At 38.0% G+C, this 24,440-nt stretch overlaps 1 protein-coding gene across 2 annotated transcripts in view; it reads left to right on the forward strand.

Annotated features, from left to right (window-relative positions):
- LOC146717770 (neuronal acetylcholine receptor subunit alpha-7-like) overlaps window positions 1-22,861 on the forward strand; it is a 35,467-nt gene extending 12,606 nt beyond the window's left edge. The window contains exons 2-9 of one of the 2 annotated variants that reach the window (XM_085430755.1): window positions 2,899-3,038; window positions 6,458-6,502; window positions 7,177-7,286; window positions 15,476-15,723; window positions 16,491-16,685; window positions 17,271-17,357; window positions 20,129-20,238; window positions 20,340-22,861. In XM_085430755.1, coding sequence (XP_085286881.1) covers window positions 2,899-3,038; window positions 6,458-6,502; window positions 7,177-7,286; window positions 15,476-15,723; window positions 16,491-16,685; window positions 17,271-17,357; window positions 20,129-20,238; window positions 20,340-20,933 — 1,529 coding nt within the window. In that variant the 3' untranslated portion in view covers window positions 20,934-22,861. The remainder of the gene's footprint in view (window positions 1-2,898; window positions 3,039-6,457; window positions 6,503-7,176; window positions 7,287-15,475; window positions 15,724-16,490; window positions 16,686-17,270; window positions 17,358-20,128; window positions 20,239-20,339) is intronic. The other variant, XM_085430762.1, reaches the window with a different exon arrangement.
- The last annotated feature ends 1,579 nt before the right edge of the window (window positions 22,862-24,440 follow it).

A 24,440-nucleotide genomic window follows, 5' to 3' on the forward strand; every position in this document is an offset into this window, starting at 1 on the left:
GATTAAAAAGAAAAAGAAAAAACAAAACAAAAGGTATGAATCTACCCCTTCCTCCCTAATGTACACTGCACACGGTTGTATGTGAATTAAAGTTTGCAGTGGTTTATTTGACTTGATTATTTAATTCCTTATAAACTTGGTTTTATGATACAAGCTGCAACAGAGACTGAGGTTTCAAATCTTTTTGATTGGTTTAGTTATGTTTGTTTGGCCCTCTGTTCACATTTCACAGTAATAACACATAAAAGTGACACAGGAGGGAGATTGGCCGGATAACAGCTGCAGACGAGGCTGTGTTTGAGTCATTGTGAATGTGTGCATGCAAATTTTATTGAGGGTATATCGACATATTTATAACTTTGTTGTGCTGTGATTTCTTTAAAATGTCTTTTTTACCTTGCAGAAGAAATCAACTTTTAACATACTCGTAGTCCATTCCAACACGTTTTTAAAAAGAAAGAAAAACAAATGGTACAGATGGTGAATAATGGTTCAGCATGCATGTGTGTGGCTATTAATGAGTTTAAATGTTTATGTGGGAAAAATATTTATTTATCAATCCCACTTGAGCAGAAGGTACTGGGCCTCGGGTGGATGGGTGCATAAAGTCTGAGAGTGTGAGGAGTCTTAGGAGCAGTCAGAGGGCATCTGCTGTGCTGAGCAGCTTCTTGCCTTTGACCTAAGGCTCCGTCCTCCTATAATTCTTCTCATTATAGTCCTAATGGGCCAATCAGCAGCATGCTAAGCCAAAGGCATGCTTCTATCATCTTCACAGCTTTGCAGGGCTGTGTCAGTAATCCCTTCTCCTTTTTCCCATTCATACTACATGCCTTCTCTGATGTATTTGTTCTGTTTCACTGGATTACTCCATCCAGCAATTCACTGTTGACTGCCCTCTGATGTTAATATGAGGGAGTCCTTTTACTGTTTGCATTAGAGTATCTATATGCATGGGAAGAGTAGCAATTTGGTATCTAGAAAACAATGTGTGGATTTAATGACCTGTGTGCTGTTGACCATGTTTTGAGAGTGTTGTGATTCCCAAAACATATTGGTCCTATGAAATCCTTTAAACAAACTATCAAAAAATAACAAAGATAAAAAATGTATGGGATTTAGTATTCCATCCATCCATCCATCCATCCATCCATCCATCTGCTTCTGCTTATCCTTTTCAGGGTTGCAAGGGGTGCTGGAGCCTATCCCAGCTGTCTTAGGGTGAGAGGCAGTGTACACCCTGGACAGGTCGCCGGTCACCATGTAGCACATCATCATATACCAGCTAGCCCAACATCAGTAACCCTTCAAACGTCACTGCTGTTTAGTTTCCTGTCTTCATTTATGCCAGAAGTGATAGCAGAGCTATATGTTTTAATTTTTTCAGAAATTCCTCAGTCAGAACATGGTATATCATGTTTAGGTGGGAAACTAGGCGAGCTAACTTTCTGCTAACTTCTAACTCAGTGAAATTGAATAAATTCTGTTTTTATGGATGCCTGGATTTTAAACTTCATTGTTACACCTGGTAGAGCAGCCACACTGATCATTTTATTAAAGATGAAAGAATTTATCTTTAATAAAATGATAAAATGATAAAACTCAGAAAATCTCAATCTGCTTTCATAAAAATTAGTTTGCTGTACTCAAATAGTCTCTGTAGCCACCAAATTTGAATCCAATAGCCAGTAAATCTGCCACAGCTCTGCGATGCTATTGCGTCAATGTGGATGAAAGACTCCAGCAACTTGTTGAATCTATGCCACAAATAATTAATGCAATTCTGAAAGCAACAGGGGGTCCAACTTCACAGCAAGATGTAACTAATGAAGGAACTAGTGGGTGTATATTATCACTTCGACTGTTAATTCACAACTTCAGCTTATGTTTTTCATTGTAGCTGGAATCCAATATCATTAAGAAATTCATCTACACCAACCCTCAGATGCTCACGTTTGTAGAGAATTAATGCTATATTGAATCAAGTTATTGGACATGCATATGATGTCATTTTAAGTCATTTTTGATACTCTAATTCCAGCTGTTTGATAATAAAGGCAGAAAATCTGATTTTTAATTTTTTTTACATTTTAAGGCCAAATACAGTATCATCCTGCAGCTAGTCAGAACAGTGACTTCAAGGTTAACAAAGTGTCCTGATGTGAAAAGTTAGGTTGTTCTTGTGCTAAACATGTATGGGGCATTTGAATCAATAATGGTGACAAAAGCTGGGCCAACAAACACATCAACCTAATCACCTTAATCCTAGAGATCCCCAAACTCACAGTCCCTCCACCCTCTCTTTGTGTTACAGTCAGCAGATGTATCTGCAGATGTCAGCACTTGTTTATTTGTTCATTATTCATCAAAACTCATGGCTCAACATACACACCTTCTTCTTATACATTTTCAATAAGCTCACATGATAAACTATAGAAATCAAAAGCCTCTAGAATGAGGCAGTAAGGCAGTGGTGCCAGCAAATGAAGGGTAAAAGGTTCTCAAGACCTTTAAAGATACTTTTTGGATTAGGAATTCAGCCCAAATGCACCACAGGATATGTTCCAAGAAATTGGATAGTCCAAGCCAAAAAAAAAAAAAAAACCGTCTTTCTCCATAACATTGTTATTCTACCACTAGATTTATGGCTTAAAATGCAAAACACACCCTATCAATCACATGCTGACCTTCAGAAACTATTTATAGTGAGTGGAGGGCATGTCAGGAGTGGAGCATTTATGCAAACTAGTGGAGCTTAGGTGTAAAAAACTCATAGACCTCCATACTTGCTTTCATTCTCACAGAGCCTCCATGCGTATATGTTGTAAATGCAGCAGACGGCACTTTGGGTTTAATATGTATTCAACACAAACCCCTTTTCCTGTTGCATTTGTCCTCCAGGGTCCTTGCAGGGCGAGTACCAGAGAAGACTGTACAAGGAGCTGCTGGCTAACTACAATCGATTAGAGAGACCTGTGGTCAATGACTCAGCTCCCATCCTGGTGGAGCTGGGCCTCACACTTCTGCAGATCATAGATGTGGTGAGAAAACTGGATGTGTGTGTGTGGCATGGTATCTAGTTTGGTCATTTTAAAATAAAGAATGTGTGGAAAAATATGAAGTTTTCCAGGTGTAATTGTATGAAAACCTGAAGTGGATTTTAGTTACTTTAACGTTGACATTTTTGTATTTAGCTGAGTGTTACATTCATGGAGACTTTTCCGTGTAAGAGTTGTGGCTTTAAGGTTTGCGCTAATTTTGCAGGTGACATTAAATATTACACAATACAGGCAAGTATATATGCAAATGTGTTCTTGTTGTGTCTGTTTGAAGCTGTAATGTGGGTATCCATGAAGTGATTGATGAATCAAACACTACATTTGGGTTAATGAAACAATTTTAAAAGCTCTGTTTTATTCTATTTATTTTCATTTTAAGGTGGCTCTATTGTGCAGTAGTTTACTTATTTGCTTGGCAAGTGAAAGGTCACTGATTAGAGTGAGGCCCACTGTGGTGACCACTTGTTGCAAGGGAGGAGCCAAAAGAAGATTACATTTTATTTTTTTAATTTTTGCAGCTCCTTCTTGCAGCTCAATTGTAGTTTTTTACCGTGCCTCAAAAGCCCTGTGATTTTCTCTACCACAGTTTCCCATGTTGTCTGGAGTATATTTAAGAGATTGTTTAGAATCTCCTTTCCTGATTGTGAGTTTGTGTGAGATTGCTCATACAATTCTTGTTTATTAGCACACTGAATGGCTGTTACCAGCTTGTAATGCATCCCATTTGGCCAAAAGGTGCCCTCCTAAACTTTGTGGTAAGACTGTTTTCCTTGTTAATGGTTGTGTTTAAACTCAACTTGTGGTTTGTCTTACCTTCGACCAAGTTGTTCTGGTGCGTAAATCTAACCAAACCCAAATCTTACTGTATAGTTTAATTTTAAACTAGAACTCTGCCCAATACACAGTGGAGTGACCACTGTTGATGTGTCTATATAAGAGTAATAAAAATGGTAAAAGTAATTCAGTGGTTGATAATATTCGATACAGGGGAGCTTAATACACTTTAAACAGTTGCAGTTTATGAACATTATATTTTATTCCTCTTTTCTCAGGCCTGTGACCCCAAAATCAGGTTTCTACTAACTTTAATGACTTTTTAAATAGTAAATGATCTTCTCAGAGTAGCAGCAGGTTGTCACATGAAGCCTCATTAACCATCAGAAAGAATTAAAAACGTAACAGACCCGACAGAGGCTGTGTGTACATTTATCAGTCAGTCTCATCCACAGAGAGGAGACAGTTTAGGGAAGTGTTAGCATGTTACATGCACTGGTTCTGAGATTTAACTGCCATGTGTCTGCTGTCATTTGTCAGAAATGACAGATGCAACAGTTTGTGTGTGAGAGCATGCACTTTCAAAAGGACGTCTTCCTTTTGAAACTGGAAACAACTGGAAATAAAGCGTTTCCAGTTGTTCTTGTTTAATCTATTTGATAATTAAGGAACCACATGTTTTTCTGATGATCTACAGTTTCTAACAGACTGAGGAAGACATTCAGACAGATTCAGAATTTTACACTAGTTTACTGTAGTAGGGCTGTAGTCTAAAACAAACAAACTTTCAGTCCTTCTAAAATCATCTTTCAGTCTGTTTTTCCACTAATTTTTGTTTTTCTTTATATGTGGTGATGCTTCTTAAATCACTGAAAAGCTTTTATGTAAAAACTGAGGACTCAGATACTTACAAGTCATTTATTTGTCAGATCAGATTGGCTCTCCTTCATAAAGGGTCTTCAGTTAAGAGTGCACAAAAGATGTGTTTGGAATTAAATTTTTTTAGACTGAATGTCAATTAACTTTTCTGCACCTCAATATGTTTCTTTTTTGACAAAGATTTTTGACTGTTCCAGACAACTTTCAGAAAAAGGCTAATCCTGTTTATTCCTCCTGTCTCTAACAGTCTGATTTCTACTATCCATGTTGTTACTGAGATACTTTGACACGTGTCACCATCTTCTGCTCTTAGTTCAGTGGTATCCTTCGTTAATAGATACTCAGATTTTGTTGAAAGTGTGTCTTTGAGCATGGCCCAGGCCCATTTATTCCATCATACACCTTCCAAACAAAGTCAGCAAACTGAAGTGCAGTTTTTGTCCGCTGAGCTGCTTCATATGGACATAATGTCTGTCCTGCTGCTTCAAAAGTTATCAGTTTCCTAAAAAGTAATTCCTGAGAGAGGCTGTTCCAGGGCATTTTTGTTGTATAAGTAGAAGCTGCTTAAAGCTCTTGGCAGTCTCTGATGCTTTTTCAATAATGAATCTGACCATCCTCTAGTTTTTTTTTTAACTTGAGTGACGTGGACTTCATCTGTAATCAACAACCAAAGGAGCAGTCTTGACAGCAGGGTTTTGACGATGGTCTTAAGGAACTTTGTGATTTCTCATCTTGGCTTCTGGACAAGTTCATGCCACCGAGACCTGCATTGCTCCTGTTCTCCAACATCTTAGCTGGTGCTTCAAACAGCAACTGGTGTATTGTGTTCACTGAAGCTTTGGTCTGATTTTTATATGACGTGAAAATGCAAATGAACACGTATTGATAGAAACACCAAGATATTACTAGGAAATGTATACAACACTATTACTGTAACATACAGTAGAAACCCCCAAAGCTTGATTTTTGCTGCAATAATAATAATGATAGACCATAAATTAAATAAATAAATATTGCCATTCTATACATTATGGCCCTGTTTACTGTGCTGCAAGAATTTTGTCTGACATCAAATAGATATGCAAATTCAGCTTTTCAGGATATTCCGTTTTATTTTGATTGTTTCATTAAATTGTTTATAGACAAAGTTATTTACCTTTTATTTGACAAATTCAAAAAGAGGACAAAAAGCTAAAAAGATGCAGGAATTCTGCTTGGATTTCATTTAATATATATCCCCTTTTCTTTAAAGTAAGGGAGCACAGGGAGCAGGAATAGTGATGCTTGCAGAAATGCTAATTTCCACCCTGCAGCTAGAATATGAGCAACATCATTTCCAGAAATGCTATATGTACACTTTAAAAACATTTCCGAAGTTCATTATTTTATAATGTTCGTCATTCTTTGATTTCAGCATGACATGCAGTATTTTACAAGAGCTAGCATGATATTTTACATTACATCACCCCTGTTTAACAGACAGTGTTATATAAAAAAGCTTGGAAAAGTTTTAAATAGTCCTTTGCCACCATGAAGCTCTTTAACTGAGCTACACTTTATTGCAAAAAATCACTTCTAGAAGGTTTCACATAGCGTGGTTGGTTCTTTGGAAATGCAAAACAGCTGCAATGACTTGCTGATCACAAAGGCATTTTCCAGTTTATTAAATATGAATTGCTTTGGTTCTTTGCTCTTATATAAAAGAAAATCTCACTCTCTTTTTGTCTTTCTTCTACTTCTGTTTTTAGGACGAGAAGAACCAAGTGCTGATAACGAATGCCTGGCTGCAGCTGGTGAGTTAAAGTCTGAGTGGGGCACATGACCATCAACTTAATGTGCTGTAATACTTGCTTAATTGTTGTCTCTGAAAATAACATAGTGCATGCTCTAAAAGTTGGAATAGTCTTACTCATTTCGGCAACTCTATTATCAGCATTATAGGTGTTTTTCAGTTACACCTAACAATTTGGCTTTTTTAACCTGCTCACCTATGAAAGCCTGCCTGGACCCAAGCACCAGATTCTCGGTCTATGGAAAAAACATTGGAGCAACCTGATGTTTAGGTTTCTAATGGTACACAACACATAGGTTGTTAACACAAAAGGCTCAAGCAGCCAGATTCAGTGTCTCTGTGTCATTGTCCTGTTGCCTTTCCCGCATATACTGTTTATATGACACAGTCGACACCCAAGTCCAAAGTCCAGGTGTATTTAAAGAAATAGAGCAGCTTTCAAAAAGCTAAGGGAAGAATTATCACTAGTTTACTGTCCCATGCTTTTTCTATTTTAAGATACAGACTTTTAATGTAGCTTGTCTGCTCCATTTACATTTTTGCTATTCAATTTCTTACATTGTGACAGGTTACAGGTTTAGCAGTGCATGAGGGTAAATTATGCCATTTTATAAAAATGCCACATAATCTATAACTGAATGAATGAGTCTATAAATATGTATGTTTCTGTCTCAGTACTGGACAGACATCTACCTGACCTGGAATCCAGAAAACTATCCCGGTGTCCAAAACCTGCGATTTCCTTCAGACCAGGTCTGGACGCCTGACATCCTTCTTTACAACAGGTCAGTTCTGACTTTGTCCACTCATTGCAGCCTTACTTTAGAAGGTTATGACCTTGATCTTTCTTAAAAAAATGTTTTTCTACTTTTCTTGTGGAGCAGTTTAACACTGTCTGTCCTTTGCTACAAATAAACTCACCTCTCAGAGCCATCTTTCCTTGCACTATGTATTTTTGACAGGAGCGAATTAAACGTGTATATAATTCTTTAGATATGCCGCCATTTTTTAAATTAAATTCCACCTTTAATCTCCACAAAACCGTGCAGATTAGTTTGAGCCAAAGTGATAAATATTCAATCAAAATGCAGCACAAACACATTAATACAAAACAGGAGGAGACGGGTTATTTTAAAAACTCTGTGGCAGTCAAATCACTGACGATGAACGAAAGCTGATAAAAAGCAGCTGATGTCATTAAAACTGATTTTCACTATATTAAAAAAATATTAAAATGTTAAAAAATAATAGTTTTTAATGAATTTAGGAGCCGCACAAGAGCTAAGGTCAAAATCATTGTTTTCATAAACGATGTTCAACAAGCTCATTGCATTTTTGATTCAGGTCAAGCTGATGATGGTGGCTTATCCACTTCATGCTTCTGTGTAAGGCTTTCTCAGTCCAATTAGAGATGTAGGCCAGTTGTTTTCCTCCAAAACAACTAATTGCAATGCTTGAGTGAGAGATGGATGTTCAGTTTGAGACTAAAAGGAAAGGAGAAGATGAAGGGATGGATAAATTTAGTACCTCCAGCACACACATCACATGGAACATTAGGACAAAACAAAGGTCTAGGAGTATTAACCCAAATTTTAAAAGCTTAGCTTTTAGACCTGCCAGGATTACCCAACCTAATCTCTTGACTCTCACCCCTCTCTTTCCCCATGTCTGCCTTTTACCCTCCCCTACCCCTTCACCGCCGGCCCGTCTCACCATCCCTCTTTTCATTTCATTTCATTTGTGTCTCCCTCCACGTCTCTTTCATAACTCACTGTCTTACTATAATTCATTCCATTCAATCAACTCTTTCTCTCCATATTTTATCGTTCCCATCTTTCATCGAGTGCTCTTTATAAATCACTCCATCTGCTCTGTCAAAGTGTCAGCATGTTTCCTCGCCCTCCTCTCTCTGCCCGCTTGTCTTGTTTCTGAACTGGCTACACACTCCCCTAAAACTTAGGTGCTACAAATGTTATTTACCAAACACTTTGTTTTGGTGTTTTGTCTCCATATTTTTTTGTTTGACTTTTTTTGTCAAATCTAATCAAATCATAGTGAAACGTATCAGTCTGTGCAAAACAAAGGTTCTGTCCTCTTTGTTTCATGTTAAGGGTTTTCTATAAATTTGCATACTTTGTCAAAGTAAATTCTCCCTGTTGTATTTTACAAAATATATTCATAGTAACATATGTCCATTACAGCACTACTGCTAATATATTATGGCCTGAATATTTTTTTTACAGTTTTTTCAGAGCAATGGCTGAAAAAACCCCCAAAACAGACTCTAATGAGAAATCAAAATATCTGTTGAACTCGCTAAAAATGAACAGCAACATGAAGCTAAACATGAAGATCCCGTCCACAGTTGAGCATGAGGGTTTATGCACCTCATGAGGAAATATCTAAATTTACAGTTTTCAGAAATATTAATAATATAGCTACTATTACAGTTATTATTGGTAGGGTTGCTATAGTTACACTGCATGACACTGAGCTTTTACACAAATGCACAACAAACATCTGTACAAAAATTCCCACGACCTCTTCTCTTAGGGGTGCCACTTGGGCTGATGTATGCAGTCTTGGTAAATATAATAATTACATACTAAATAGTACTTATTCCATAACACTTTAACTCATAACCTAAAGTAACACTGTGAGGGACCAAGCAGCCAAGGCATAGAGGACACGGGAAAAATGTCTTCAAAATGGGTTCTCTTTATTTTAACCCTCAAAAAAAGTTCAAAAAGACAAAATTCAAAAATATAATTAGTGGGCTCATAAAAGAGGTCAACTAAATATAACTCTACAAAAAGTAATTTCCAGAAACTTATATAAACAAAGTGGACACAACTTAACTCACAAACTGACCTATAATCACAAAGTTTGACCAAACCATTTACACACAACAGGGGGGAAACAAAAACAAACACCAACACTAACTAAGCACAGAATAACTTTAAGTAAAGCTAAAACACCCCTGTTTCTGATAGCACGTGCTTGGTCCTGCTGAGCAGGCATTTTGTTCTCAGCCATACCTTTTGCCCAGACAGCAGACAGCCAACGCTCCAAACCAGGTAACTCAAAGAAAGAGAAACATAATTAATATAACAGAAAATATTTTTAGAAAAACCATACAATGCTATTATGCGTGTGCCTCATAATATCAGTGTTAGGTTTAAGTAAAATGATTAAAGAATCATATTAGTGAATAAGCAACTGCAAACCAAACTAATAAAGTGAATGAATGGACTAGTTTTACCTATGTGTGGCTGATGCCATCACAAACATATTCAACATATATATACATAACATATATACATGTAAGGCAGCACGGTGGCACGGTGGTTAGCACTGTTGCCGCACAGCAAGAAGGTCCTGAGTTCAATTCCACCATCAGGCCGGGGTCTTTCTGTGTGGAGTTTGCATGTTCTCCCCGTGTTTGCGTGGGTTCTCTCCGGGTACTCCGGCTTCCTCCCACCGTCCAAAGACATGCAGCTTGTGGGGTTAGGTTAATTGAATAATCCAAATTGCCACTAGGTGCGAATGGTTGTCTGTCCCTGTGTGTTAGCCCTGCGACAGACTGGCGACCTGTCCAGGGTGTGCCCCGCCTCTTGCCCTATGACAGCTGGGATAGGCTCCAGCGCCCCCCACGACCCTGAAAAGGATAAGTGGAAGCGAATGGATGGATATATACATGTATACAATGAATCTGCAAATATATATATAACAAAAAAACTGCTATGAGGCATATTAAATAACAGTTTGTCATTTTTACCCAGAGATCTCGTCATCCGGTTTGGGCTAATTTATCTGTGATTTATAACTTTATATAACTCTAAGAACAAAATGTATTGCACTTAATCACTCTCATTTTTATGTCAACACTGTGAAAGATGCACTTTGTGTTTTCTTTAAATGAATAATTCCATGTTACCACTGTTGGATGCTTGGTGTAGGTGTCCTCCCTACAAGTTGTAAGCTGAAGAATGAAAATAGGAAGTACTTACTAGACAAAAGCTTACCATAAATTTTTTTATTCATTTCAATTGTATTAATATTACCATAATGATCTTTAGAGGTGCTGAGATCCGATTCTGTCTAAATATGGAATGGACTGAATGGAAAGACAAAAAATGAGATAAGCCAGCTCATTTCTTTCCCAGTGTGAAATCTCATATTTCTCCGATATTGCTTTTGTTATTGTCAGCCTGTTTTGTTCACACTGCTTCACAATTATATTTTACGCATGGGTAATCTATACAGTGAGCCATGGATTTATCATCCAGAAGATATCTGTGCATTCCTGCCTGGGGAAAATAGTTTTTTATCCTCCATCTTTGCAATAGTTTCAGTCTTTAATTAGCACATTTCATCTTCCAGTTCAATAATTACAGTGGGTCTAATGACTTGCTTTTCGTCAACTGGCCTCATGAAAACACAAACCAAACTTTAATTAACAGATGAGACCGTTAAGATATTTCTCTTCTACTGAGACTTCTACTTTACTTCTACTATGGCTTCTCTGAAAAAAACCAAAACTTTTCTGTTAATTCACAAAATACTAAGTTTTAAAAAGACACTTTATTTTCTGTTTCATGCTTTGTCTTTTACTTGTTTAGTTTTAGTACGCCAGGTTTTGGATGAAGCCTTTATAAATGCTGAAACACTGAGAATGATTCAGACCTTTGATGGTGCAGATAAAATAATAGTCGTTATAGTTATACCATTGTGACATTTTTCAAAGCCACCCAGTGGCAGGGCTGTTCTGGTTGCTGAGCATATGTTTGACATCTCTGATATAAAGTAAATAGAACTATAACGGGCCGAATATTTGAGCTGTTAACTTTTCTCTCATTAGAGGAAACAGAAAGCTGCAACGATGAACATAACAGACGTCAAATTCAGGTAGGACAAAGACTGAATTGCAGTTATGGCAGAAAACGTAAACATACAGCACACAACATTGTGACAGGCCATATGAATTAATAGAGAAGTAATCAAATAAATGGATGTGAACTTTTTTTTCCTGGACGGATAGCTGAGTTGAATGAATAGACAGATGGCTGGATTTAATGATGTTTCTCTGATCCATTAAAATTAATGAAGTTTTGAATGAAAGAAAAGAGTCAATGTCTTTACTGCCCAGGAGCATGTTTTCAAAATTCACGATGGTTTATAATAAGGTTTATAAGAAACCTAAAAAAACCCAATTCTGTCATCTATTATTTTTTCACAAATCGCTGAAGTGGTGACAGGATAAGTAACAATAAGGTGCGGCGTTATTAGTATATGTATTCATGCCTATGAGGCTGTGCAAGTTCCTAAAATGCTTATGATGACAACATGTTTAAACTTACATTACAGACAACATATTATATGCAAAACCAAAGAAATTATCAGATACCACTGTGTAACATTACAAGTCTTCTTCCGTCCTGTTTGCTTCTGTATTTTATGATTTGAAGCTGAATTAAGTTTATAAGTAATCCATTTAATGTCACTTTGCACTCTGCTTCTATTCTGTCCATTTGCTAACCACGAAGCCTCGAGGCTGTCAAACAGAAAGCCTCAAGTCATGATGCCCTGAGGCTGCTTAATAGAGGGCTGTATCTCTGGAATATGACATAATGGACATGGACAGATTGGGTGTACTTCATGCAGTCATTCTGAGTCTGAGGCACTGACCTTGTGTAATTCTCAACTATGCTTGACTAAAAGCTTCAGAAAAGCTTTGGGGAAGGTGTTAGCTGTTTCCTCTGGAGAAATACACATTCTGTATCTCTATTTTATTCTTATCTTTCTCAGATTTCTTTTTTAAAAAAAGCTTCAGACTAATCATTTAAGATACATAAGATTATATTTGACATAATTTTATATAAACATGTTTACCGTTTGTACATTTCTTGTGCTGCATTTAGAATTTGTTCACTCTGTATGGCCTTTTTTCTGCCTCACATCCAAAAGACTTCCTTCTTTTTATTATTGAGAGTCAGGTGTTGAGTTAGTGAGAATAAAGCCGGGTGAGTCATGTCCCATGGTGCAGAGACCTGTCACTGCCACCATTGTCACTGTCGGTCAGTCTCCGTTTCCCCCTTGCTGCACTCTGACATATCCACAGCGCCCTTTTGCCAGCCTGTATGTGTGTATGTGAGCGTGACAGCTTCTCCTTCTCCCAGGGATATCACGTGTCCAACTGTATGCTGTTTTAATAATTCTAATCTTTACATGGCAAAATGTTGGTTACTCCATTATTAAGGGTTTCAGAAACTTCAAATATGCTCACAAATGTTTAACTGTAAGGTCTGGTAGATCTTTGATGTTACTTGTGCATCGTGGAAGAGCCATGTAATGATGCTTTAAATTAATAATTCCATGTGACCACTGATGAAAGCACTGTGGAGGTATAAGATAAAGAAATGCAACAAAAACTATAATCAAGCTGAAGGGGTAGGCAAGTGTCTTAAGTAAAAATTGAAAAATTGCGATTAGACAAGTGTGTACCTTCTGGCATCTACTCACACACACACACTTCAGGACATCGTCTACTGTGATGTGTGTAAGCGCTGATTGCAAGAAAGCTTGCACATCCAGATAAAGTAAGGCCAAAGCTTGAATAATTCATTGCGTGTCTCCACCTTGGCCAACCCCACACATCCCTTCCTGAGTACCTGCAGGATCCACAGCTAATAGCGACGCACACAGCAGAGACATAAAATATAACACTTGACCCTCCAGAGAAAAGGTCAATCACTCAATCTGAGAAGAAGCAGGTACAAAGAAAAAGGAGCCATCTACAAACTTTGGTTAAAATGCAGGCCACGTTTTTTTGTCAAGTCTCAATACTGCTGTGGGGTATTTCAGACACGCTGATGTTATCACTCTCATTGGGGATTGAAGTGTGTGTGTGTGTGTGTGTGTGCGCCTATTGCTTTATTTTTTGTTTGCATTTTACTGCATTGTGTGTGCCTGTATACTGTGCATTTATGTACAGATCTATATGTGGCTTTTTAAGCTGTTTGGAGTGTGAACTAAAACAATATAGCTCACAACAATTAATACACAATGTGTCTAATAGTTTGCACATGTGTATTTTCATGTAATAAATACACTTATTAATCAAAATGTGTTATTATTTAAAAACTACAGTACAATAAAGCATTTGCTCCTTTGCCAGTCATATTGTCCACAGCATCAGTGGTCTGTTCCTTTTTTCTGCAGTGTTTTTTGCAGGGCTTATTTTTTGGGCTATTGCTGTATACTTTTTACCAGCACTGTCTGCTCCTTCAGGTTCAGTCCTCTGATCAAAACTTCTGTTTTGTATTCACACTCTTGCAGACCTTTCTTTCAGGAAGCTGAAATTTGAAGCAATATGAGAAACTCTCACTCTCTCACTCTTTTTGTTGCAGACTTTTGTGTGTTTTTGTATTGTCTTGTTAATTTTGTTGTTTTGGTAGCTCATAAAAGAAGATTTCTTCCCCTTTATTTGATAGAGCAGCAAGAGTGAACAGGGAAAGACATGGAGCAAACTCAAACACTGTCTGCTGCATGGTCACCTGCTCAACCTTAATTGATATATTTTACTGAATTTTTTGTATTCACTGGTCTAAGCTGACTCAATTTTTCACTTCTATCCAAATGCCGTATTGAAGAAGGATCTAAATTGCTTTCTTCCAGCCAGCTGCTACACTCAGAATTTAGTTTGCTTTATGACTTTTGCCATATACTGTTAATTCTCTAAAAGTTCAGGTTTTGCCTCTGGCACTTTATTAAGGACTTCCCATTCTAACCAACACCAGAGGAGCTTTTCTTTAATATTTAATTAGAGTTCAAGTGGACTACCAGAGCTGTAGTACAATCAAGGTTATGCACATGCATTTTCTTTACTGTAAGCATCTATCTCTAAGTGCTAGCACTCTTCGACTTGCAGATGTAACGTCAAATTATTTATTTGTTTTTGGTACATTACAGCGAATATTGTCAGTGAAACAGATCCAATAATTTTTATGTGTTTCATATTTTGCTCAAACTGGCGTTTAATCATTGCAACAGTTAGTGAGTTACAAAAAACACAAAAAGGATCACCTACTCTGTTTTGGTTTTGCAATTACATATTTAGCGTTTAACAGTTTTCATCAAGGTGTATAGTTGCAGGCAGGTTGAGGGCTCAGTAGATATATCACTCAACAACTCCCTGCTGCCACTGCAGTCACTGCAGACTATACATGAAATACGTCATCTCCCCATTTTGAAGCTTCAGTGTTAGCATCTTGGCTGCTATCATGCTATAATGGGGCATGATAATTGCATTAAAATGCTCCGACCAAACGTAGGTGGTAGCTCTTGGCTACATCACCCCCTATCTGTGCATGCACCTGTCCCTTAAAGCAGCCTTGCCTCAACTTAAAGCGTTGATAAATTGTAACGGGTTAGTTTTACATAAGCTATGTACCCTTGTAAAATTATTAGCTATAAAGATCAGTTGCTAAGCATGATCGTTTCTGTGCTAAAGATTGTTATTTTATTATCTAGTCCATACAGATTGACTCATGACCTAGTCTCAAAAAGTCACTAAAAGAAATGCAGTTTTTGGCACTTGGCTTCAGTTTTCAGACTGAAAATGCTGGCACAAAATGCAAACAATATTAACTGTATCAGGTGTCAGCCCCATGGTAGACTGGTGCCCTCTCTCAGGTGTAAACCCTTCTTTTGAACAGAGACAGGCATTGTGCAATTTGCTATTTCTGAGAGCACAGCAAAGCTTCAGGGCGACTGTGAAGAGTAGGAACTGCTACAAGAATAAAAACACACAAATAAAGGCACATTGGCACCACGTTTGCTGCAAATAAACAGATGTGACAGAAATACCTTCTTGTTACTTTTTCCATCAGCGCTTGCATTCCCCAACAAGATAATTTTATCATGTGGCAATGAATGAATGCTTTAAAAGTACTGTCCTCTGCTTTCTTCCCAGTGCGGATGAAAGGTTTGATGCCACGTTTCACACCAACGTGCTGGTGAATGCGTCGGGTAACTGCCAGTATATTCCCCCTGGCATCTTGAAGAGCACCTGTTACATCGACGTGCGTTGGTTTCCCTTCGATGTGCAGAAGTGCGATTTGAAGTTTGGCTCATGGACACACAACGGCTGGCTTCTGGACCTCCAGATGCTCGATGTGGACACATCCACTTATATACCAAATGGAGAGTGGGATCTTGTGGGTAAGAGGGCTTCTTTAATCAGAACATTGCAGAACTTTGCAATAAGAAAGGCTGCTTAATTCAATCTGTCACCAGAGAGTGAGGTGTTACATCAGGTTTTCTTAAATCAATATTTCGAATCTCTTTTATGTAAATAAAAAGCTAAAATACTCAGACATAAGCAGATGTTATACATTATATACATGCACACTGCCTGTTAATAGACTGACATGAGGCCAAAAAAATGAGCTATAATGAATAGACTGGAAATGGAAGAAGTTTTGGAAGACCTCTCGAGGTTTTCAAGCTGGGACAGAGTAGAAGGAAATCCCAGTTCCAGGGCTCTGGGGTTTAGGTTAGTTTGAAATGGGTGTGAGACAGAACCAGATGGCATGCAAGAGAAACAGTTTGACACTTTGACATGAGTGTAGCCAAGCCATATGTGAGTGGAGCTAATCACTTCCCTAGAGCTGAACCTTAAGGTGAGAAAATTCTAAAATTCAGGAAAACCATGGCCTACCTACTTTCTACTTTTTTATTTTGCCAAACATTTAAATACAGAGTGAAAATAATGAGGTTGAAATACAATTTTATTTGAGAAGGGACTGTATAAAATATTAACATAAATGCTGGCATTCAATGCATTGTACCAGAGTTAGCTTAAGCTAATTTGCAATCCCATTGGCAGGTCGCATGGTCACATGGTGTTTGGGTTTACATGGTAACAAACATTTAAATGAAGTTTGCTCTTTAGTCCACAGAAACAGATCTGCATTTGTGTCCTTCAGGTGTGCCGGCCAAGCGTAATGAGTTGTACTATGAGTGCTGTAAGGAGCCCTACCCTGATGTGACGTTTACAGTCACCATGCGCCGCAGGACTTTGTATTATGGACTAAATCTGCTCATCCCCTGTGTGCTGATCTCTGGCTTGGCCCTGCTGGTCTTCCTTTTACCTGCAGACTCAGGAGAAAAGATTTCTCTGGGTGAGAGGGGCATGCTGAACACACGTTAGCTTACTGCAGATATGTATTGGTGCATATGTGAATAAGTAACAAAAAAGAAGAATTGATATAGAATATTGGTCGAGTAAAATAAAACAAACAACAAAGGGGGTGTATTGTTTAGACATTCTTTAAGTTTTTAAATAAAGGAGAGTGTTCAAACTAATAAGAATGCAAACACCCTGCACAGTACATCAAAACTTCAAGGTGCCCTCACATGCATTACAAGCATATTTGTCCACAATGAATGTTGTAATGAATTCATGCATTTAAAGACACTTAAAAAAAAAAATCACTGAATGCATTCTGTCCGTGCAGAGCATTGATGAATAGCTACCTGTCTGTGAGCAATCAGCAGCTACAAAGTAGGGGAGTTTTGAAGCTGTAACCTACCTTGAACATGTCAGAGAGGGCACCATCTGACAAATGGTTGTAGTCACGAGAACATAACTGATTACATACATAAGTAATTACAAGAATAATTTCATACACCAGTGACCCTGATTGCATCATTATGTATATGCTCATGTTCTCTCTCACTGTGTCTCTCTTGGTTTCTGTCTCAAGGCATCACTGTGCTGCTTTCGCTAACTGTCTTCATGCTTCTGGTAGCTGAGATCATGCCTGCAACGTCAGACTCTGTCCCCCTCATTGGTGGGTTATATTTCTGTGTCTGTGTGAGTACATGTAACATGTTTAAGCGTGCGTGAATGTTGAATCAGGGGGAGCAAATGAGATTGGTATGCCTTAGAAGATAAAGCATACCAATGATTTTGTTTAGCTTTACCTGATACTTATGTCACGGGCGGGGTGCGCCGGTGTGTTTTTGAAACAGGACCCAAAAGCAGATGTGGACGAGGTGTTGCAGGTTTAAACAGAAAGCGATCCTTTATTTGGATGATTGCAGGAGTAAACCAGGAAACCAAAGTAAACTGACAAGACACTGACAAGAAACAAAATACTAAACGGTACTGAGACCAAAACCTAAACTATGACTGTGGTGGAAAATAACAAGCAAAGACCATGACTAATAATACATAACAGACAAAAAATCGTAACTAAGACTGAGGTCAAATAAACAGAACCAGGCTAGAACTAGGGCAGAATAAACAGACGACCCGACAATGGCATGAAGAAAACAAAAGGCTTAAATACAGACATGAGGTGAATCAGGGGAAGTGGAAACATATGGGGAAACAGCTGACAGCCATAAACCTAATGACAGGACCAGGAGAGAAAAGCTAAATACAATTAACAGAGAACACATGACATTGTCAGAATAAAACAGGAAATACTAAAACTAAACATGACAACACAACTCAACAGACCCAACACGTGATGAATAAATACCAAACCCCAAAACATAGAAAACCCAGGAACAATAACCAATAACTGCCTAAACTAAAGGCAAAATAGGAAATAACACAAAAACTAATAACATATCAAAAAATACAAAGAAAACTCAGAGTGCTGGGTCGGAGACCCAGCCTGTGACAACTTACTGATTATACCTCTTTGTCAAAACTTTATTATGGCTTCTGAAAAATGAGTGACAGCAGCAATAACAGGATAACTTATATTCACCTGCCACTTTATTAGTTACAACTTGTTGGTACTACTTCCGATTCATCTCAAAGGCGCTCTATTGGATTGAGATCTGGTGGCTGTGGAGTACATTGTCATGTTAAAGAAACCAGTTTCAGATTATTTCAGCTTTGTGTGCTGGAAGCAGGCAGAAGATGAGAACATTTTGTTCATAAAAGGAATGGACTCTATGTTCACTTGGTACTAAAGAGCCCACAGTGTGCCACCACCATCACCACCACCTAGAACAGGGTGGATCCATACTTTCATGGCAGTTATGCAAAATTCTTGCCCTGCTGTCCAAATATGTATATATATATATATATATATATATATATATATATATATATATATATTTATATATTTATAAATAAATAAAAATATATATATGTACCTCGTCAATCTGGAATCGTCATGGAAGGACAGGCCCCTGCACGGTATGTACCACCGGCAGATAGAGAAGGTGGCTGATATCCAGAAATCCTACCAGTGGCTGGACAAAGCTGGACTGAAAGACAGCACAGAGGCACTAATCATGGCAGCACAAGAACAAGCTCTGAGTACAAGATCCATAGAGGCTGGGGTCTATCACACCAGGCAAGACCCCAGGTGCAGGCTGTGTAAAGATGCCCCAGAGACAATCCAGCACATAACAGCAGGGTGCAAGATGCTAGCAGGCAAGGCATACATGGAACGCCATAACCAAGTGGCCGGCATAGTGTACAGGAACATCTGTGCCGAGTATAACCTGGAAGTCCCGAGGTCAAAATGGGAGATGCCCCCAAGGGTGGTGGAGAATGACCGAGCTAAGATCCTGTGGGACTTCCAGATACAGACGGACAAAATGGTGGTGGCTTAGATAAATAAATAAAAAAAAAAAAAAAAAAAAAAAAAAAAAAAAAAATATATATATATATATATATATATATATATATATATATATATATATATATATATATATATATATATATATATATATCTGAGTTACTGTAGCTGTCAGGGCATGAGTCTTTTATTACTCGCCAGCCGTTAATCACAACATAGGTGTGCTAATTTCTTGTTTGGCTTAGTTCATTTTAATTGTGTTTTGATTAATTCGCAATTTAGTTTGTTCTGTCTCAAAAAACAATGTGGTTTGGGTCCACTTACCGTATTTCTGGAATTATTGTACATCTTGTGTTTTTCTATTGATTCTACCTCCGTATAGATATACACTTTCTAATAGCAGCCTAATTTCGTGCTCCACTTCTACTATAACCTTCTTTTCTGTCCTTTTCTTTTCTTTTTTTTTCTTTTCTTTTCTTTTCTTTTCTTTTCTTTTCCTTTCTTTTCTTTTCTTTTCTTTTCTTTTCTTTAAGGCCCTAACCTCTTCTCTTTTATCTTTAAAAAAAAAAAATCCTAACAAATAATAATGAAACTCCACCTACACACTTATCCTACCCCCTCCTCTACTGCTTCCTGATAAGAGTCTCTCTCTCTCGCCTCTGTTTTTGGGTTTATTTACCTTTGTTCTCTGTTTTGTTGCACTGTTTTGCACTGCTTTTATTCACCCAGCTTCAGTTCAAATGTGCATCTCTTCCCTTTAGCAAAATAGTGTGTTGTAGATTGAGGAGAATTGCTTTCCTTTCATGATAGAGTGTGAAATCAGCCTAGTTTATTCAGTCTTGTCTGTTTCTAAATGCTAGTAATTATGAGCATCTAATAATAAAATGAGGAGTAAGTGGGAAAAAAACATGCCACAAGTAATAAAATGATTGATCTCATACATAACTCTGGGGAAAAAACAATTAAGCCTTGTTGATTTTCTTTTGTGTGTGTGTGTGTTTGTGTGTACTAAACAGCTCAGTACTTTGCCAGCACCATGATGATTGTGGGAATGTCTGTGGTGGTTACAGTTATAGTCTTACAATTTCACCACCATGACCCTCACGGCGGGAAGATGCCTAAGTGGGTGAGTGACTGAAGCTTATATTAAAAGATAATCATCATGTTTGTGTTTGAATGAATATGTTAACGGTGCCTATGTGTTGATTTTCCCCTTTCTTCTTTCAGATCCGTGTGGTTCTGTTAAATTGGTGTGCCTGGTTTCTCCGTATGAAACAACCTGGCGATGAGCGCAAGCGGCCGGGTTACAAATATCGTCACACCTCCCACCACCACTCCAGCACCAGCTCCATAGAGATGGGAACAGTACCAAGCCTTACTGTGCCGATGTCACAGACGTCCTGCCCACCCTCAGGCACCTCCAATGGTTCCATGAGTCTCTACTTTGGCAGTTACCATCCTATAGAAAGCCCACACTGTCCACCTTCTAGTGACTCTGGGGTAACGCTTGGGGGACGTGCCCACAGCTCCCCCAGTGATGAGGCAGAGCCACATGTCAGCAGTGGTGTTGTAGGCCTGGGGATGGGAGTGGGCCTCCCCCCACCAGAGATCCAGCGTATTTTGGAGGAGGTGTCGTACATAGCTCAGAGGTTCCGGGACCAGGATGAGGCTGAGGCGATCTGCAGTGAGTGGAAGTTTGCAGCCGCAGTAGTGGACCGGCTGTGTCTAGTGGCGTTTTCTCTCTTCTCAATCATTTGTACCTTCACAATCCTGTTGTCTGCACCCAACTTCATAGAGGCTGTTTCTAAAGACTTCACATAACTGGTTACAACAGGAGAGAAGGAATGAAGAAGGTGTAACAGGGAGAGAGAGAGTGTAAGAGTGAGGACAGTGGAGAGGGCATAAATGTACGTGGTCCCAAACCAACCAAATCTACTGAATAGGAGGCGAGCTTCAAAATGTGGTGCAAATAAATGCAAAAGCACCTGCATCATGCTACATCATAAAGGTCAGGAAAAATTCTTTTTATTCTTTCTGTCTTGATATAAGAAATAGATTGATAGATTTTCTTTAAAAGGAAAAAAATATAACCAAATAAACAAACAAAAATACTCAGAACACAGAAAAGCAGTGAGAAAGCAGAGGACAGCATTGCATACGTTTTTTTTTTTTACATTAAGTAAGTGGAAGACAACTGTCTTTACCCTGAAACTAGTGTAAACATCATTTCTGTCCATTAAAATCACCTCTCCAATGATACAAACTCCACCACAGTCCTCTTTGTTAAATATTATTCTCCTGTCCACTTGCACCACCTCAGTCTGAGTTCATACACCCGTTGTTTACCTTTTAAGCTAATAAGGAAGTCACACATTACTTCTGATAATGTAAATCCTTGTAAAAATGTTTAGTGTAGTTACTGAAATGAGATGTTTCACTGTGAATCTTAATGTTTTCTTGTCCGCGTAGATCAACAGAGCACTGAACAAAACTTTATTGCTTTATTGTTCTTTATTCATCAGTTTAGGAACTTCTCACTTTGTCTTGCCTCTTCATTTCGAACTATAGAATCTGTAACATAATAAGAGCTGTTTGGGACAGTGAAAAATAATGTTTATGAAATATCCAGTGTATTGTATTGACAGCACTGTGTTGACTGGTATTTATGGTTGTTGACCAGTAAAAACAAGATGAACTGGTGTCTTTTCTTTTTCGAGTACTGTAAAATATCACATGTTGACCTGTACAGTAAATCATATAACCAAGTGCTCTGATGTGACATGCGCTTAATATTCATTTAACTGTTGAAAACAGGTCACGTAGTTGCACCAGTTTAAAAAACAAGCAATCACTTGAAAGCTGTTAAAGAGTTTGCACTTGTTGGAAATCATACGTGGTTTCTAAGGATGAAGAACAAAGTGACTTTTGAATCCTTGACACTGCTGACACTTGCTAGAGGCTCAATCGCAAACAGAAAATGTCATAACCTCATTTGCCACCATATCACCAAAGAATATAGTGTTGATTCAGGCTAGGATCCCAGTATGAGTTTTCCTGAAGGAGCTGAGGAACTGAAAGTGACTGAAAGCTGTAAATGTTTACTTCCACCTCCACCTCCCACCCATGGAACAGTTGCCACCATTCTCTGGTAGTTACAGTCTTTATCTCTTTCATTCTGCCTAAATGTGAGTGTTTTGCTCTCTGTGTTAATAAAAGACTATTTATTCTCCGTATAACAGGCTCTGCATAAATCTGTGGGGATATAATGTGGAAGGAGGCAAACGTGTGGCTTTGTTGCTATGTGAGACAGTCACTATAGAGTCTACACATAAAACACAATCACATCTAATCCTTATTGGTCTATTGTTGTGAATATTGCATTTATTGAATACTTTTAATCACAGAATGATCCCAAACAACAAATAATAGTTGAGAATTGCTGTAAAACACATCAAACAGTCCAAGGATCTTACTGGAGTAGACAAATACAGTGTAACATTTTATTCAAGATCTGTATATTCTTCGCTCTTTTCAGTAAAGCTTTGGTTTTCTTAGATAGTGGCATAAAATTGTCTTTGGTCCCAGATAAGGAAGGGGAATGAAAAATTGAATGCGGGAGGAAATTAAATATAAATCTGAGCTAAAACCATGACCAAGAATTTGGGGCATGTTTTCCTTCTGTGATTTAGGAAACATGCTCTGATTTCTTTCTTCCTCTTTTCCTTTTTTTTCTTTTGTGAGACCAACAAAGACATAAAGTCCCAACTGTTTGATGTTTTTTGTGGATAAACTCCAACTGATAGGACTGAGCCAAGACTTCAAGAAGAATGACTCGTGCATTTAAGTCTTGAAGCGATTTTACTGTTGTATGTACGCAGACAGGAGTAGTGTTAAAACCAGTTTACAAGTGCACATTTCCTTCTACAACCACAATTTTCCTGAACTCAAGCACAAACTCATTTTGTTAACAGTAAAACTACAAGTATTATCATTTGAAATGATTCGATTCACATGGCAACATTAATTAAAAATAAAACCTTTGTTCAGGTAAATCTTTTGAAGCTTAGAAATTAGGGTGGGCTTTATTTTGCAGGGGTGGACGTGACAAAATAAACCTTTTGGTTGAAGGGTTAGACTGAAAAAAAAGTATCATACTGTACAGTTATGTGCCTCTGACTATGAAGAAAATCTATACTGATGTAGTTGGTACGTATAGATGATGCCACAGACTGACATGTATACTTTCTATTTATTTTTTTTATAAAAATTAAGAACTCTATAGATTCCTCCTTCTGTTGTATTATATAACTGTGATCAATCTCACCCTCATGCTTGTCTTTTATTATTAATAAATTCAGGCTTATAGATTTGATCAAAATCACACCAAACAGTCAAAGTAACAAAAGTTAATCTCAACTTACAGTTGGGGGAAATAATAGTAGGAAACCCTGCAGAATTTGTTAGTTTGCTGTTATCTTTCTCTCCTTTAAAATTATACACAGTTCATTTCTTTGTAAGTAGACAAACTTACAAATTCAGCAGGGGATATAATAACTATTTGCCCCACTGTAGGTCAGAAGGTGGCTCAGTAGTAATCTATGGCCCCCATTTACCTGTATGCACTCTCGATAATACCTGGACATGTTCCTGTTGAGATGGTGGATGGTGTCCTGGGGATCTCCTCCTAGATCCAGATCTGAATTAGCTCCTGGACATTCCTTGGCACTATTTTGTGACTGAAATGAACCAATACACAACACTCCAGAGGTTCTCAGATGAAGGCAACGATTGGCATGAGGGCCAGTGCCTTTGTTATCCAATAACTGCCGACACAATCTGGCACATGAGGCCTCACATGGGCTCAGAGAACCAACTTAAGTTCTGCCTGTGCAGTCTGAATAGGCTGCAGATATGGTTTCATGCTACCCACAGTGACAAGGACACTGACAAAAAGCAAAACTAGAGGAAAATCAGTCAGGAGAAATAACAGACTAGAGCACTAGTCTGTGGTTACCACTTGCAAAACCATTCCTTTTTGGGGAGATCAGTTGTTTTTGTCTTGACACTGCGCCTGTTGTGACTTTAATTTACATGAAAGCGTGAAATAGATTCACACTGGTTTATGCTTCCTGACTGGACAGCGGGATGTCTCTGAAATGTAACTGTTTTGGGGTTGTGCAGTGATGATTAAACATTTCCTCAATTTTTGCAGTGTATTTCATTGTGTGCTTCTCACTGAGACAATAAGAAATGGTTTCTAATAATATATTTTGGCTTGTAACTAATGTCACCAAGCTAAAGCTCATAGGTATGGTAAAATTATAATAT

This window comes from Copadichromis virginalis, linkage group LG2, assembly GCF_057382275.1.
Source record: "Copadichromis virginalis isolate Kocher_CV1m ecotype Utaka linkage group LG2, C_Virginalis_male_GT1.1, whole genome shotgun sequence".
In the NCBI taxonomy this organism is placed as follows: domain Eukaryota; kingdom Metazoa; phylum Chordata; class Actinopteri; order Cichliformes; family Cichlidae; genus Copadichromis; species Copadichromis virginalis.